This window comes from Agelaius tricolor, unplaced genomic scaffold, assembly GCF_023055355.1.
Source record: "Agelaius tricolor isolate 1412-34295 unplaced genomic scaffold, bAgeTri1.0.p SCAF_1, whole genome shotgun sequence".
Lineage (NCBI taxonomy): Eukaryota > Metazoa > Chordata > Aves > Passeriformes > Icteridae > Agelaius > Agelaius tricolor.
Genome location: NW_027269261.1, coordinates 21,798,515 through 21,817,533, shown reverse-complemented (window position 1 = coordinate 21,817,533; position 19,019 = coordinate 21,798,515). Strand labels below are relative to the sequence as shown.

Genomic DNA, 19,019 nt, shown 5'->3' with positions numbered 1-19,019 from the left:
GAAATCTGTATTTTAGCATTTCTAACTGGAAAAAAAAAAAAAAACAACAAAAAAACCAACCCAAAACATTCAATGCAAGTATAAATATTACATAGAGACACTAGAATAAAAAAATTGAGAGCAAAAAGTTTGTTATCCACATCTTTGAAAAAAGCCATGTATCCATTTGGTTTGGGTTTTAAACACATGCTAAAAGTGTTATTGTTCAGCCTAGGCTTGAAAACATGCTCAACTATGTGCTCATATCTCCTGAACTGGGCAGAACACTTGCATTTCGCTACAGAGATCCAAAGGTTACAGCTCAGGAAACTATTCTTTCTTTTTAGCTTCACATTCTTTTTTGATCACAAAAATGAAAAAAAAAAAGGTAGGACTGAGTCTGGTAGGTGAATGACAGCAATGCCACGTATCACTTTTCACAACATGGTTGGGTTTTTTTTGAGTGCAAACCTACAATTATCTTCCTCAACTGCTGCCTCCACCTTCACCTTCCCCCGAACACAATCTTCCCTATTCCCATACAGGGTCCCAGGGCTCTTCCTCCAAAGCCTGAGCTGTGTGTCCCAGAGGCAGCTACTGCTTTGATGCAGGATTTTGGATAATAAACCAATTCTCCCAGGTGTCAGGCACCTGTCCTTTGGTGCCTGACACACAGCATGGGCTCCAGTTGAGAACAGGAGTTACAAGCACACATGGGCCCCACCTACATACAGGTGCTCACTAAGGTGCCATGGCATGCAGCCTGTGTGTCACTGCCCTCTTGGTTAGTCACATCCTCACAACAGCAGGTCCCACACACATAGAGCAACTCATGCCCCCAGATCTCCAGGTGGAATAAATCCAAAAAAATCCTGAAATGGCAGCAGCAAAGATTCATCCTCACAAAGATGCAAAAGTGCAAAGATAAGCCATGGCTATGTAGGCTGAAGAGTGCTTAACCTCCTGGGGAAGAGGAGCAGAAAAAATCCGTGTTGGTCTTTCCTGAATTGGAACTAGATTTTGGCAAAAATGAGATTAGACCCCAAAAAGTTAATAATAGCTCATATTTACTTCCTTTATTCGTATGTGTTGACTCAGTTCAAAATATGCTTCTCCCTGCCCTGAAAAACAAGGCAGCTAACCCTCAAGCTGTATCTACTGTGGGAAAAGGTGGTTTAAGCTACATATGGAAGCAATATGAGTCAACAGTTTGAAAATTCTCCTGGTAGCCAGCCAGGTTAATGGCCAAGCAGGTTAGAATATCATGCTAAAAAAATGTGGTGAGTTAACTAGAACAAATGTATATACTCAAGCTCATACTATGCAATACTGAAAATAAATAGATAACTTTTTGTTTTAAGTGGTGCTTAAGTACAGACATAACTATTCTTTGGACACAAAACAAACATGAAGAGTTCTCATTGCTCCATTCTCTTCCCCACATTGTGTCAGTTGTAACAATAAAATACAATGTATATACCCCATAAGCCCCATTTTATTTTTCAATATATATTTTAAAGACTCTCCATCCATACCGCTCTAAACTCTGGAATTACTCAAGTCCACTATGTTTGTCTGGCTAAATGTAATGTGTTCTGCTGTGCACTGATGCAAAAGCTGAACTGAGTGAGCACATATACCAGTGAACAACTGGCATGCCTATGTAAGTATCCAGAAGCACATCACAAAATAATTGCTTTGTGAGTGCAGAGCAGCATACAAGTGTATTCAGGTGTTACTTTATTCAAAGAGCAAGTGAACACGTTCAGACTTACAGAAGAATGTGTGCTTAGCCTGAACTTAACAAAACAAACCAAAAAAAGGCTTTGGTGAGCCTGCAGTGAAACATTCTTCATGAATTTATAGAGCTCATTTACAAAACCTTCTCAATGAAACCTTTATGTAGCGTCCCAAACTCATATAATCAATGTCTGAAAAAGCTCTACTGATTTAGTGGAATTTTACCTGGTGTGGAGTTAAAATCCAGTCCATTGGCTACTGCCTTTTACAGTAATCTGTCTTGGCAAAAAGAAAACACTGCTTGAAATGTGATACAGTGAAGTTGCTGCCTATCTATAGGTCGTCAGTACAACACCTTATATTCCTGCGAAAAGATTGTTGGAACATCTACGTTAGCATCACTGCCAGCAGAAAACAGGAAAACTCAGGTTGCTTCCACCTCCCAGACACCCCAGTGACCCTAGTGTTTCCAAAGGAATAATTGAAAACAGTCACCCCACACCTCAGTAAATCATGCAACCAAACCACAGCCCAGGAAGTTGTAACATCCCAGCGAATGCAATCCTGCAAAAGTGAACACAGCTCTGATAACGATGGGATGTTGCCAGGGAAATATGTGAATCAGCGCCCTGTTGGGTGGGTAAAATAGATCCATTTCATGAAATGAATAATTATTCTTTGTAAAAGCTTCAAAAACAGCTGAAGATATCAAGTGCAAAAGCAGCTGCCAAAGATAAAACAGTGAACCAGTAAACATCTCACTGCACAGGAATCTGCCATCTTCCGACACTGAGATTTCTGCCAAATTCTTGTTGAGATTCTCAGCTGTATAAGGGCCTCCACACAAATGCTTCTTTTAAACACATTTGAAGACTTGAGGGTTGTACTGACATCCAATTGCAGAGCCTTTAGTGCTATACCCTGCCAGCAAGGCAAAAAAAATTAAAATTATTCAGATCACTGAAAAAGGTAAGTTTAGAACTAAGTTTTCATGATCTGTGTCTCAGCTACAAGAGAAGGGAAAAAGTTTGATCCAGGCTGCAGTACAAATGTCAACATTGAATAAATTTAATAAGGACTGGCAGTGCTACCATAACCAAGATTTCCATTGCCTATTGAATTCTGAAAATTTAAAAAGCTGGTAGAAATTCCAGTCAAAATCCAGGCATGTGTTTGCTCTCATGCTGCTGCTAATAGTGGCTTGACCCTCTACCTGATGCTGTAGAAAAATTTCAGACATCTTTCTGGGACTTCTATTTAGAAGACCAATGATCCACAGTTCCCTTTCAAAACACACAGTAGGAAAGAGAAAATGAATCACCTGCAGAAAGTGATGCACAACAGAGGAATTCTGAATCACGCTGTGGAAATGCCCATTTCTTCTCACTGACTACACAGGAAGTCTAGAGCAACCCTCACTCTGTAAGGCTTTATCAGGAGTAGCAACATGACCGAGGCAGGAGTGGTGCGTGTCACAAAGAGTTTAAGGAGTACATCCCCTAGCAGTCTGCACTTCCCTGAGAAGAAACTGCTAAGTCCCTGTTACTGCATCTGTGGGAAGACAGACAGGAAAGTACCAGCCCCAGCCTAGGAAATGCAGTCATCTTTCCAAACCAGTGCCTTAAACTACCCTGGCAGACAATTCTGAAGCACATGCCGGTGTGTGAGGTGCACCAGAACACCCAACCTGTGCACAGTGCTCCCTAATGAGTGGGAAACCTCCCTCTGCAGTGACACACATTGCTGCTACACCTGGAGGGGGAAAAAGGGCGGCCAAGCAGTGTGCAACAGTCTAAATGACAAAGGCAGTGAGCAGCTCAATTCCTAAACTAGAGGAGGAATTATCCTTTTCATCTTCATTTGAGGAGATGCAAAAATGCTGATGGGCACTTCCATGACTCAAGCAGCCAGGGATGACAAGTGTTTTTCCTTTTTCCACTTTTTTTATCCTTTCTCCTTTAAACCAAAACATTGAAGCTATCATCTTTTTTTCTAAAACCCTCTATTTGCTTTTAGCTGCATCTGTCTGGTTTAAGGAGACAACAATATACTAAGAACCTTCAGGGAGCAAATTCTATCATAACTGATTCTATTGAGAATCATTCCAGCAGCAAAGACTTTTTCACTAAGTTTACAGAAATCTCCCAGTTTGTGGACGGAACTCCCTGTCCATCATGGTGATGGCAGCATGCTCCATCAGGAAACATTAGACTCAATTTTCCAGTCTACAGAATATTATTTCTATTTAGAAATAAAACTATTACAAAACAAAGTCCATTCTTTGTTTCTCTGCTCTTTGTATCTCTGCATCCTGTCTTAGGCCTGATACAGTCTTTAAGAATAAATACCTAGGTGAAGGTTTCCTGTAGAGTTTACAAGTGTAAGTAGATGTAGCAAGGCCATGTTGTTAAATACCATTTTTAACACGTCCTCCAGCTGCGTAAGGAGAAGCTGACTATCCATACACTCATCGTCACGCCTTAAGACACTGCAGTTCAAAGAAAGCAGGACACAATTCTCCACTTCATTCCAAAAAGTAGGTTAAGTCACAGTTTTCATGAGGTTCTAGAGCCAATTACTGCAAGATTAAAAATCTCCTTTCATCACTATTTAAGATAACTGGCTACAAATACAAACCAAGAAAAAGGGACACGTCCAGATCAGACAAGTAGACATTCAACAGGTTTTCCATTAATACACCCATACACATGGAATGGGTACTGCTAGCAGTACAGCTACAGATATGCAACCATGTGTCTGTGTGGCACTGGGAAATCTAACAGGAGAAAACCAAGGAGCAAGAAAAGCTGGATTTAAATGGAAGACAACTCCAGGTTATCACAGTGATCCTCCTAATACAAGTGCTTATCACTAAGCAGCGGTGAGGACAGCTTCCTCAGAGGCTGAGAAACAAAAAGCAGTCAGTGTGACTCATCCAAACACAGCTCCATACACAAAGCAAGGTCTTCACTGACGAAAGCAGAAGCCCAGATTTCTAGTCTCAGCACCATTTCACCTGTCAGATATCACAAAATAAATATATAGGCCACTCAAATTGTTTTTGTTTCCATGCAGGAAGGCAGAAGAACATTTTTTTCCTGCAACAGAAGCTGGTTTGACCTTCAAAGCAAGTTTCAAAATGCTTAATGTATTTCCTTCTCTTTAAGGATTATAAAATGTCTCAAGTACTAGGTTCAGTCTCATGGACCCTCAGCTCTTCTTTCTGGAATTAAGGTTCAAACCTGGCAGTCTATATAATCGAGACACATTTTTAACACAGTGGTTTGCAGCTGTGTCCTAATTATAAAAAGTCACTTCCTCTAGTGACCAGGAATAGGACACAAGGAAATGGGATGAAGCTGCCTTAGGGGAAGTACTTACCCTGGGATTGTAAAACAGCGACAAAGCAGGGCCTGTTATGATAAGACAAGGGGCAATGATTTTAAACTAAACAAGAGTAGATTTAGTCTAGACATAATGAAGAAATTCTTTACAGTGAGAGTGGTGAAGAGGTTGCCCAGAGAGGTAATGGCTGCTCCATCCCTGAAAACACTGAAGATCAGGTTGGATGGAGCTCTGGGCACCCTTACCTAGTCCCTACTCATTGTAGGTGGGTTGGACTAGACATGACCTCCAAAGGTCCTTCTAACCCAAACTATTCTGAGTCTTCTGTAATTCCAAGTTCAGAGTGAACATGAGGAAAAGATTCTTCACCTGTAGGGTGGTCAGTCACTAGAACAGGCTCTCCAGGGAAGTGACTACAGTACCAGCCTGATGGTGTTCAAGGAGCATCTGAATGATGCTTTAAATCGTATGATCTAGTTTTAGGTAGTCCTGCCAGAAGCAGGGAGTTGGGCTCAGTGATTGTTATGGGCCCCTTGCAACTTGAGAGATTCTGTGACTCTTCTGTTCTGCTGCACATATCCACATATTCTATTCATCTGGTTCCTTATACACTTTTGAAATGGATGCACAATTAATGTACTGTCATCTTTGAAGTTTCACAGGCCACACATCAACCCCCTCAAAGCCATACCATTACTGAAAAATGATAATTCTTTCTTTGGTAAAGCTAGGTATTCTTTTTCCTTCTGGTTTTTGAGAGTTATAAAATATTTGGAATCATACCTTTCATGCCCTTCTTCACTTGCCCTTTACTAATCTAGTCTGAGTTCTGTTCTGAACATGTAAAAAATCCCAGACTGAAATTCATATCATTACCTCATTCCAAGATCTTCAAAGTTTGGGAAAACCTTAACATAGTAAAAATCAAAAGCATGGACAATAAAATTGCCACATTGTACCCAGCTGCAGAACTGTTTTTTTAAAAATCTGAATCATTTATGGCTGTCAGCCATGGTAAAAGTCATCCACATTGCTTATCCAACACATAGGCTCAGCCAGTGTCTCCAACAGCACACATGCCCAGGTGGACAAGAAAAGGAGATCCAAAGCACTTTTTCCCAAGTGCAAATGTCTCCACTACCATAACTGCATGGAAGGGTTCAACTCGGGCTATCTAAGACCAGAGCGGAAACTCTCTCAACTTCTGTAAATGTTGTATCACTACTCCACAAGAAGAGCAGAACCTCAGAATGTAATCTTTGCTTCCATTTAAAAGGGTCCAATAAAAAAGGCTAGATTACTCCAAAAGCATTTGTTCTACCAGAATTGAATGTAGAAACAGCTCCCATCAGGAAAGCAGTATGTTAGCACACATGACTAAGCCCTAGAGCATAAAATTAGTATTATTTCCTTATGATCAGATATAAATGTGAATCTGCCCAATGCCAAGACATTTCTGTTGCAACATTTCTAACCACCACAGCCATTGCCTTCAAAACACAGTAAAGCAAGAATGCAGGCTGAAAGTATCCTACGCTGTATTTATAGTTATGCAACACTATTTTTCAGAGTTGCTACATATGTACTGCCCAACCACACACATGAAAACACATTCACTTTCTGGTCTAAAAGCACAGTATAATGTAACAGATTAGATCTAAGCGTCAACAGTTTCTTAAAATATCTGGCACAAAGAGCTCAGCTTTCAATAACCAACACACAGAGAACAAGCTCCCCATTCACTGAAGAAAGTCAGCTGGGAGAAGGGTTTGCCCTCCTCAGCAAATATTTTATAAACAGGGAATTAATGTTGAATCTTAGGTCTGCCTTGAAGGAGTTCTTACTTTTAAGTCAAAGTTTAAACATCCACTAAAATACAAATCCAAAAAGAACCAACTGAAAAATGTTACTGAAAAGTGAAACAACACATACACTGCAATAATATGAACACAAGACCCAGGTAAATATTGCACATTATTTGTTGTTGCTGTTCTCTAAATACAACATGAAAGCTAATTAAGTATCAGGGTGTTTACAACAAGGCAAGTACAAGCCTAATGTGTGCGTTTCATGCTGCAGTAGCCACTAATATTAAAAAAGTCTAATAATTAAAACAAAACAATAAAACCATCAAAGGAGCACCAAAATGCGAATATCCCAGACTGTCTAAGCCTGGGTGGCCACCCAGGGCTTTTAGGACTCATCCAGCTTGCATGCAGTTCCAGAACTGCTCCCTTGCCTGGACAACATGAGCCCAAATTCCAGCAGCTAGGAGGAAGAGAAAAGAAAAGAAAAAGTAAGAAAGAAAGAAAAAAAAAGAAAAAGAAAAAAAAAAAGGAAAAAAAGAAAAGCCACCGACATTTCCAAGTTACTTCATGACCCACCCACAATCTTGTTCAGCAGAAGAGAGCTGGGATCCCTGAGGACTCAGGACTCCCTGGCTCCACTTAGCAATGGATCCCAGAGCCTGCCTCTCTCCCAGCTTTGGGAGATGGGGTGCAGTTCCAGTCGTAAGACAAACAACTTGAGGACCCTGAACAGGACTGGGGTTTGTATGGTCATGCAGGCTGTCAAGAGCCATCTAAAACCAAGGGAATTCTGTTCCAGCAAAAATTTGTCTCACATCAATTTATAAAATTTCAGCTCCAGAGCTCCTACTGCTTCCTCTGGGAGATCTCATCATGATATCCCACAAATATTCTAATGAATAAGAGACACTTAGATTAGTACTTATCCCATCTCTTCTTTTGCTGTGTTTCAATACTCAGCACATACCTACAGCACCCTCTCTTAGTTCCTCTAGTTAAACAGGAAAGAAACAGTACCACTACATATGGGGTAGTTGATGCCCTTTCACTGTTGTTTCACACCATTCCTCTGTAAAAACTTACCCAGTAATTTGACTCCCCAAATCATTTAGCTGAGAACACAAGCTTTGATGAGATTCACGGGATTAAATTATCTTCCATTTCTAAGGTCTGCCATTCTTACACATTCTTACCCTGTCCTTTTCTGTTCATTTGATACAGCTTCCGTGTATAGCAGCAACTGTTTTAATTCATGCAAATCATTTAACATTGCAGTCCATTGATCCAAAGCTTTCTATAAAATAGAAATACGATATATATATATGTATATAATACATATATAATTATAAAGTTGGAAATATTCTAGAAGAAGCTACATTGGCTTATGCTACACAAGGGTAGCTCAAGCTAAGAAACAAATGGAACTGACAAACTTTATAACTGAAAATAGCTAAAAACACAGGACTCTTCTGACCATTAATATCATATTTATGTTGGAGACAACACCATAGTGAAGAGGACATGCATCATTCTTCCAGCTGGGCAAGCCAGAGGGCTGTTTCTGGTGCCAAGAGGGAGGGCTGTGTGTCAGGGCCTTTCCTGTGTGGTATGAGCAGAGCTCATCAGCACAAGCACTGTAGCCATGACACTTCCCAGAAAAGCAGGCAATGAGTGCAATCATATTTCTGGAAACTACATAGCCTGCCTTCAGATAAGATCTTTCCAAGACAGCAGGCATGCTCCTAAAACATGTGCTGGTAAGTACACCATAAACACGAACTGACAAAGGCTCCTAGGAAGAGACAAATCAAGACAAAGCAGTGAGACTTCTGCTGCCTGAAAACTAAACTTTTTTCCACTCTGTTACATACCAGTAGCACTGAAGGGTTAAATTCTGACTTAAATCTCCAGGTGTAAGAGACCAAACTCTGGACTTTTTTTTATCATTCTACCTTCCCATTTGCCATGTATCACTCAGTTCTCTCTCATTTACCAATCCACCCATGCAATCCAAAACATGCATCTCTCTTCTCCTCCCATCCTGCATGCTATTTTTCTGTACTTTCATAGAAAATTTGTTAAATGCCAGTGCATTTTTGAGGTCCACTGGCATTAAAAAAATCCTGTAGGTCTATCTGTGGTGTAGCAACAAGCACGGCCACACAATCAGTCACAGTCCTCGCTTCAGGCAAGCACAGTCCAGGATGTCTGGAACAAATCTGATTGTACACATTGTGCTGTTTTTTCCAGCACAGTGTGATATTCAAAATAATTATTTTGGACAATGAAGCCAAACCAACGACCATGAGCTCAAAAGTACACACAGAGACTTCTGCAGCCACAAGCTGCAGGTGTGACCAACCATGAAAAGCAAAGCAGCCTCATGTACTTGTCACATGTAAATGTTACGTCCTTAACAGCCAAAAGAGTTCCACTTCACTGAGCTTGCCACAAAACCAGGCTGGCACAGGACGATATGTGATATCCAGCCTTAACACAGAAATTAAAAGCACAGTGTAAGGAGCAGTAACTAGCAGAAAAGACTGCAGTGGACTGGTAGAAATCTGCAGCTGACTGGACTTGTCTTAAAAGCTACCTACACAGGAGGATGTGAAACTTTAGCTTTTTCAAAAAAAAAAAAAAAAAGAAAAGCACAGCAGACTAAAAGCAAAGATAAGCTCAAGTAGGCAAGACATCCAACAAGGACTTTTTTGAGGGAAGGCAAAAACTCTAATATTGTTAAAACAGATTTGCAAAAACATTCTTCCCTGTAAATATGAAGCACTCAAACACTAATTTTCCCCCTCTACTTTATACTCACATAATTTAAAAATTCATATAGTCCTAGGAGTCTGTACCTCTTTATGCTTTAAAAGAACTTCTGTTTAAAATGTCTTCACCTAACACTCATAGAAAAACAAAGAAAGGGAAAGGCTGGGAACAGTGAAGAAGAAATATTTCCTTAAAAGACAAAAAAATAGCTACAATAAATGGTGAAGAAAAGGGTATGGCAGCAAAATATTGGGGAAAATAAATTTTCACTTAGTTAAAAGAGGGTAAGTTTGAGGCTGAATTTTCCCAGACCATCCAAAAAAGAGGCCTGGGAGCCACGGGCTCTAATTTTCCACCTGCAAACACATTCATTCCCACACTTCACAGGTGCAGCCATCCCATTCCAAACACTGTTTCCTTTCACAGGAAAGCTGTACAGCATGTTCTTCTGGGGAAATGCAGAGCTGACAGCTGAACTTGGGGCAGAAGCCCAGTGCAGCACACTGCAGGTGCTGGAACATGTCCCTCCTTGCAGAGCTGTGCATGCCAGACCTACCATGCAGAGCTCCACAGGGGCCCAGCTCCATGGGGCACCTGTACTGGGAACTGCTCGCACTTCCCAGAATTGTGTCCCACTCTGCAATAGCACAAAAGCCACTGGATACTACTGAGTACAGAGCACCTAGTAAAATACTGAAAACTTCTTCCAGGAAAGAAAAAAGCAAACCAGAGCAAAGCACACCTTTATTCCTTCACAGGAGGCACAGCAGTATCACATGCTAAGAAAGAGATACTGTGGGAAGTAAAATGTGACTTCAGTTTTCCCTTAGAACTGTGGGAAGGGGAGAAAAGAAAAAGGCCCTGGATTGTCTGATAATTGTGCAGAAAGCAGCATCGCACCCACATTTTCAGAAAGCCACAAGAGTGTGTGGGTTCTCTGTTTTTGGAACAAGAGCACAGTGAAAGAAAGCTTGTTTACTTTAGACACTATACAAAGACTTTTTTTTTAAATAAATGCTTGAAAGGATGCCTCCTCTCTGAGGAGTTAGCAGAAAATAAAAGGCAGATTTATATGTCTAATCTATGCAAATATCTTCTCTACAGGGCATCACAAAGACTGCTTTATATCAGACAGTATGCAGATCCCAGGTGCTTTAAATATGCCAAAAGCACACACAGCATCTCCATCTGCGATGGCTGCTCACTGAGAACAGCTGGATGACTAAAAAGAGGTTGTCTAAGTAGCCTTCCATGAAAAATGCTTTTTGCTAATGTGCCAATCCCCATACTCCCACCCAAATTACTCCTGCTATAACTGCCATTGAGTCTGAAGAGGGTTTTTTGTTGTTGTTTGTTTTGGTTTTTTTATTCTGTTTATCACAAATTCTTCTAGAAATTTTCAAATTGTAGAAATAATAACATGGTGAAAACTCCTACTGACAACTTAAGGAATTATCATGGAGTTTTAGTTAATCTGTAAAAATGGAAAACATCTGTGGGACTGGGGACCAGTAGAATGCCATGACCAGTGGGCAGGGAGATGCTGGAATCACTGAGATGTTGGAAGAGATAGGATTAAGAACAGGGCATATAAACAGATGGGAGCCTCAATTCAAGAGAAAAGAAACAGAGTAGAAAGGGTAGAGAAAAAGAGGTCTAGAAGGTAGGAAAGAGCTTTCCTAGGAGAAGGCTTAATGCCAAGAGTACAATGCACTGAAAGCAAGGCATAGCAATATTTATGTCATGGCCACTACCAGAAACAAAAAACAGGTACTCTACAACTGGTGTCTGCTTTCTGTATGTTTCCCTGGGACATCCTTGGGAAGCATCCATCATGGGTCAGGAAACATGACAGCCCCGAGTAGCCCCAGCATTTGCATTCAAAACCACAAATTGAACAAGGCTGACAATGTCCTGCAGGTGCTTCTTACCCTGTCCCAGTGATTAACTTCATCCAAAGAGAAAAAACCTCTACACCACTAACATTTTCATCTTCAAGCATCAGTCTTGTATCAAAGACGGAAAGAACTGCAAGCCAGAGTCAGATGTGACCTACTAAAACAATTAACGTGCTCCCCAGAGTACTCTTCACTTCATCTTTTCTTGCAGGTCTCAGAGGTTGGCTTCTAAGAGCTTAAAAGCTAAATAAACTGCTCTGGCAGTCTTGTCTTTTCATTTTCTTTACCACAGTCTCTCATATTATCAGAAACACCTCTTACAAATTAACTACAGGCATCCATACCACATGAAGACATTGCAGTACTTGTGTTTATATGCAGGTACCTGCAGCTCTACAGGTCCTAAATAACCAGTTACACGGCCAGCCCAGGTAGCCCACTCACCCACTCAGCATCAATCCACAATTTGAAATTATGGGGTCATTTGGGCACAAACTGAAACACATGGCATGCCTTCTAACCATAAACCCCTTTCTTTATTGCAAGGGTGACGGAAATGATTTCCCAGAGTAAGTGTGGAATTTCTCCTTCCATGAATATATTCCATGATCCTAGAGCAATCTCATCTAGTTGACCTTGCTCTGAGCAGACAATCTCCTATCTCCAGACAGAGATACCTTCCAACCTCAACCATTCTGTAACTGCTGCTTGCATTTGACTTCAGTAAATCACCTGCCCTTCCCACACTGTGACTCCCTGTGAGGGACAGCATTGACTTCTCACAACACTGCTGTTCCACTCCTCTCCCAGCATGGCACATGAGGACAGGTTTCCATCAAGTCTGTCCAGCACTGGGACATAGTTCTTGGAGCGGTGTTACTCACCCTTACTTCTGCCTCCACACTTGGCTTTTCAATACCAGAGAAACCATGAAGAGCTCCTGACCACTACCAACACCTGCAAGCAATTAAAATCCACAGGCCTGGAGGCATAATCAGCATTTTCTACTTCTGGCAGTAATGATAAGATGTAAAGGAGTTATAATTTTATAAATACTGTAGTATTGGTAGCAGGATTCTTCCTGTTCATCCCAACCATCAAACAACAGCCAAACACAAAATGGTTCACATATTGCTTTGAATTGTTCACATATTTTTGAAAGAAAGATCTTTCTGATGATCTTTCAAATAAAATTATTAAGGAACACTACCTCAGAGCCAGTGACCAACACCCTAAGTAATGCTCCTCTCAACCAACAGAGCCTAAAAGACTTGCATCATTTTCCCTTTTTGCAATGACAGTATGTGAGACACAGGAGGTTGCAGCCACTGGAAACAGGAAGGAATATTCAATTTGGCGACAAATTTCTCAAAACCAGCTATCAAGTCTATAATCCTACAGATCAGAGGCAGAGTAAACCAGCTCAGGAAACCAATTCCCTAGTGTTTGAATATTTGTGCATTATGTCAATGTTTGCTGAAGCATTCTCAGAAGACTTCATCATCTTCAGAGAATATTAATCAACCTTGGAAACCCTGGAGTCTACAATTAACTAAAAGCTTGCTGTTGAGAGATGGGTTTCACCTTCAGCTCCAAACACAGCCAGGCAATCTCAGGGCTGGAGTTGTTTCCACTTGGAGAAGGTTACAACGGTGACAGGTCCACTGCTGGCTGCATTGTCACCACCTCTGCACCTTTGGCGGCGGTTGTGTTTTGGGATTGGGTTTGTTTGAGGTGGTTCTGCAGCCTCCCAGAAGGGGATGAAGTGTCTCATCACAAGTTCTGCATTTCAGACAGATTTGTCATTTGTACCTAAATATAAATCAAATACACAGGCACTGAGTGGGCGAGTCCAGTGCCTACCTCAACATCACATGTAATCATATCATGATCAAGGCTAATCCTAGAAGCAGACACCAACAAAATAAAAGCAAATGTTGAATTAATTTACCAAGAGCCAAAAAAAAAACCCTAAAAGCCCACATCCATCTGTGCATCTAATCAGGTTTTAAACTAAGCCTTTCTCTGCCAGGAAGAATCCTCCATGTCCCCACCATTGCCTCAAACATGAATCTACCTGTTGCTGAAGGTTTGCTGCCATCACACTATCTACAGTGCAGCAATTCCACTCCATGAAACAAACAAACAAATCTTAACAGGCTATTCTATATCTGAAATCCTCTAGTAAACTGTTACACACTTTTAAAGAAACATAAAAGGCACTTATAAGACTCTACAGCTTATGCTATCAATCACTTCAGAAAGAAAAACAATTCAGCAGCAGCCACTCCAATTGAGAGTGCTGTGAAGTTCAATTGTCACTGAAATGCTTTGTTATTACCAGCCTGGGCAGAATGAGCAAATATACCTCTGCAGGTGAGCTATGAATGAGCAATCAGCACTGCAGGCTGCAGCTTGAAGAGATAATAGCATCCAAGCAGCCACAATGCTTCCTTGCACACAACCAGGCCAGGATTGGGCTGACAAATTGAGCAACACAACATTTCAGACATTCCGTCTGCACGTTAAAATAATTCTGAAGGAAAAGGTACTGAGGCTTCCCTCTCCCAGTGCCTACAAAGCAGGAACACACAGATACAGACAAGCATCAGTGTTTGGTCTGTTCTCAGAGAAATTGAAGTTTTATGATACTTTTATCCCACTCTTTGGCAAGAATTCAGCACAAACAGTTGTCAAAGGATGGCTTGACAGCTGCCATTTCAAGATACAACTTTTTCACATCCTAACAATACCAACTTCCCAGTTCAGTGTCAAATAAAGAGCCTTTAAAATATGCAATCTGCAATATAAAAAATTGCTTCATGTCTTGGATGCCTTCTAGAGTTAAGGCCATTCTTTCTTCACTATTTATATATCTTTTCTTAGCTATTATGACTATGTGGTGAATTCCAGGGTTTCAGCAACAGCAGGGTTTTTTCAGTGGCAAGGCCTCTGCCACCCTGAAGCCTTCATCCACTTATTCCAGGCTTTACCTTTAGTTGTGCTGATACAACTTTGCTCAGACTAGATAAATGAAATAATTTTGGTTAAAAAGAAAACAATTCCACCCCTTTTTAGGTGAGGTGGGCTTTTTTCTCCGCACTCTCTTTTTTGTATTATTAAATTTCAATACAGCACAGATGTGCAAAAACCACCCAGTGATGTGGTTTACAAAAATAGCCCCTCAAAACAGTTGTATTGTTACAACTGCAGCACAGAGCTCTGAATAAAAGAATAATTCCCACTGAAGTTGTTTGCAAAGGTACGCCCTGATCATAATTAAAGGACTAATGCCCTCTTAACAGTTTTAATCTTTTTGTGAAGCATAAGGGAAAATCAAGAGTGGGATGAGCAAAACCTGGAAAAAAAAAAAGCCAAAGTTCACTTTCACCAAAGCACACGTAGGCTTAAGAATAATAAACTAAAACTCTATATAGAGTTCCTTTGTGGCTTCCTTTTCACCAGTAGAAAGTTACAGAAGAAAATCCATGGTCACCACGGTCCTTTTTAAAATTTATGTCAGATTTTTAGTCATATAACTATAACTCCCATTTTTTCCCCTGCAGTTGGTCATGCACAATCATCCAGTGAGACAGCTTTTTTTTTCTTCTTCCCAAGCAGACATAATCAAATGGTGACTTCTCCAAATTTTTCCCATTTGGGCAATCATCAGGAAAGGAAATAACTAGATGATACCTGAGCAAATACTGAATGCCAGAAACAGAGCAACTGTTTCTCTCAGATGCTCTGTCACAGTCCCATTCTCTCCCAGCTCTATCCCAATACTGTGAACAGAGGGAAGCACATACCTTGTCACCTCCTGCTGCAGTCGGGAAACACTGGGCACATAGAACATCACCCCAAAGAAAAGCAAAGGCTCATTGGCAAATTTGTCCAGCTGCTTCTTCAGAGGCTTTTCCAGTTCAACCCAGCGGTCTTGCTGGTTCTTACTGAGAAACCAAAGGCCGAAGTAGTGAGTCTAGATAGAGAAACACATGAGTGTCAGTTTACCTTTGCCAGCTAGATCACTCACACAATGCCACAAATGCAAATAAGAACAGATGGCATTGTGTACATTTGTCCATAAGCAAAGTCAAAGTAATTTCTTTTTTACTGCCCATTTTTGTGGGACATTTTGAAGACAATGACAAATTAATATTGCAATATACTTCACAGTGCACTATCTGCCTTCTACCATCTCTCCCAAATGCATATTGAAGAGCTCTACAAGACATTGTGGCATAGGTGACATAAATGATTTACAGAAAGTGCCTGAGTGTTTTCTTAAGGGACACCTGTGCTTTGTGAACAGACAGCAAACACTAAGGCTGAATTAAAGTGCAAAGGCTTCATGAGGCTTTGAATCAGGCCCACTGCACCCAAAGGACAAGGACTCCTCCAACTAGGAAAAAAAAAAAGAATGCAAACCCACATGCATATATCAAAATATATCTAGAACCATTTACCCAACACAGAGCCATTTACCCAACACAGAATTGTTCACTCTTCTCTTTTTTTAACACACTCACAAGGTTTTATGATGGACAAGTATACAGTTAGAACATGCACATCACACAAGTTGTTTGCTCTAGGCTCTACAGAAATACCAGGCTGGAAACCTCAGCTGTTTCCTGCCCAGTGCAAATCTCAATGGCTGTAGCAGCTACTGTATGAGGCACAGGGGACTGCTGCTGGTGAAGAGGAATTAACACAGACAGCACTCAGAACTAGAGCTACAAAGTGGCAATAAAGCTGCTGAAGGAATAGCCAATCCATCATGAAGGATTTTATTGAAAAGCACTTAAACAGCAAGTACTATGGCTGCAGATCTGAAGAAAAAGTGAAAAACATTGTAGCAGACAAATTGCAGATGTTAAACTTTGCAAAATCCACCATGAACAGACTGTTTCATGTTGGTATGGATGTTTCTATAAAAACCATTGCACACACCATGACTTAGCACACAACACAAGGACAAGTAATACAATACCAAAAATTTTAAATGTTTACAAATGGCAACAAACCAGTAGGGAAGCACTGCTTCAACTACCTTATAGCTGAAGGCATGCAAGAGACAAACATGCAAGACTCTGAATGGGAGCACAGGTGTACTTACTTTAGGGTCTCATTACATACATATTTTCAACTTTGGACAACATCCAGACTAGCATTTAACTAAGGTGATAGCTAATTCAACTTGATTCCTCATTTAAGCCTGAAACAGCTTGAGCACTGCTCAGTCTGGTACAGTGAAGCAAACTTGTTCTTTTGTAGTATTTCCTCCTAGAAATTAAAGGTATCTTCAATAAATCAGTCAATCAATTAATCTATCTAGGGCACAAATAAATCAAGAAGTCAGCATCTCCCACAGGATAAACTTCAAACAAAACTAACCTCACAAATGTCCCCTGATATATTTCTACTCTCCCTTTGTAGTCACCAGTGGATAAAAAGTTCTTTCTGATGAGTTCAGCATGGTAGTAATTAGATTAAAATGAAGGTGGGAGGGACAGTGGAGGCAGCAAAGAAAAGGAATTAATGTGAGGCAGAAAAAAGCAGTGATTTTACCACCTCTAAAGGGAAACCCTTTAACGCACTTGAAAATCACTGCAGGACAGCTCATCCTTAGCAAGAAACAGTGCAGAGATGCAAAAACAGAGCTTCCATATTACTTGAAAAAGTAAACATTCACAACACCCAGAACTCCAAATTTGAAGTGTGAAGTACTTGTAAAACATCTACCAAAGAAGAAGATTTGGACTCTGAAGCCTAGAAGAGTTATTCAAGGAATTCAGGGATTGCAATTAAACAGCTTGAATGAGCACAGTCCCTCCCCTTTGAGTGGGGGCTGGGAGACAGCACAAGTTTAGCTTTGCTACAGTAGAAAGGCTCTTCAAGTACCAAATCTAGAAGCAATCCCAAGGAACAAGAAGTAAATGAAACACAGTGTTGTTGAAGCTTCTAGATTACAGCAGGTACTGTGGAGCAAACAGGGCAGCATGCATTTTGCACAACTAGAAGACAACTGTTTTCCTGGAAAGCAGCCTGGAGAGGATCAAGCTACTGCAGCTGAAGCACAGGAACTGATAGCAGAGCAGAGCTCATGTCTCAAATTCATGCACTTTGGAGAGACAAAACACACAGTTATTTGAAAATCAGGTCCCTGTTGCCAGCAACTTCACTTCTTGAAAATGTCATGTGTTTTTTAAGAACCTGCAGTGGAGGACTTCTGCAGCCACTACTGTGCTCTCCTGAAGAGACCCTCCCCCCTACGAGTATCAGTGATCCCCAAAAACGAACAGAACAATGTGGGACTGGAAATGGCTGGACCACCAAGTTCAGCATGCTACAAGAAGGCATTTGGCTCTCCAGAAGGTGAGTCATGCCATGCTGTCCAGTCCACAAAGCACCCCAAAAATTAGTTGAGGTTATAAAAAAATGGGATCTTCTATCTATAAGCAGCTGATTAAAAACTAAGTTGATTCCAAAAGCTGGTCTGTTTGTCCATCTGCACTTGGATTTCCATGGAATCAATATCTATACCTACAGATGTCAGGCTCTGAAGTAACACATATTGCCCTTGACGTTTTAAAATTTGTCTCACCTACCACACATGACTTCATATGTGGTACAAGGAAATTGGTTCACACTCCTCCAGGAGCTGCAGTCCTCTGCTAAAGCAGCAAACAAGAACCAGAGCACTTGGGTGCCAGAATGAAAAGGTGATTCTCAAAATACAGTGAGTCACAACACCAGACATACAAAAACTGCACTGGGAAGTCTTAAAATAGGTGACATTAATAAATAAATAAATAGCTGCGAGTTCAGAAGGCAACTTAATTTGTTTTGGACTTGGCCTTAGCTATCCTCCCAAGTCCAGAAGTACTCCTGCCTTTATGTTGGGCCAAACAAGTAGAATGATCATCCTCAGGAGATGACAAAAAATCTCTAAACCAGCAAATGTCATTCTAAAAGATTCATTGAGCCCAGCTCAGTGTTTGTTAAAGCATCTGGTTAGTCGGCCAACTAAATATTTATCCTTGAGAAAGAGATGGAGTTCCAGCTTCTCCAGGCAAAAAACATTAAGGCTGCTACTCCAGGGCACTTGAACAGAGGGGAAGGTGCCATTTACAGCAGCCATTTATTCATAGAAGGTCTTTTGTCCAAGCACTGCCTGAACCCCATCTCAGCTCTGCTGGCAAGATGAGTCAAACCAAGCCAGGTTTGGAGGCAACCTGGCTGCAAAACCCCAGGTTTCAGTTGTGCCCTAAAAGAAAGGAGCACCTTCTGGGCCACTAAAGTAAAGGTCAGAATAGCAGCAAAAGGCCAGCTCCGCACAGTGGACAGCACTTGCCTGTGGTGCTCAGCTCACCAACCTCCTGCTTTGATTGGGGGCTTATAGGATGACAGTGATGGACATGCCATTGTGAAATTTGGTTCACAAGAATAATTTTGGTTGGAAAGAACCTTCTTGCCC

At 41.0% G+C, this 19,019-nt stretch overlaps 1 protein-coding gene across 2 annotated transcripts in view; it reads right to left on the bottom strand.

The window, feature by feature from the left end:
* PTPN14 (protein tyrosine phosphatase non-receptor type 14) overlaps positions 1-19,019 on the bottom strand; it is a 110,471-nt gene that overhangs the window by 48,924 nt on the left and 42,528 nt on the right. For both annotated transcript variants that reach the window (XM_071426187.1, XM_071426177.1), the window contains exon 3: positions 15,352-15,521. In XM_071426187.1, coding sequence (XP_071282288.1) covers positions 15,352-15,521 — 170 coding nt within the window. The remainder of the gene's footprint in view (positions 1-15,351; positions 15,522-19,019) is intronic.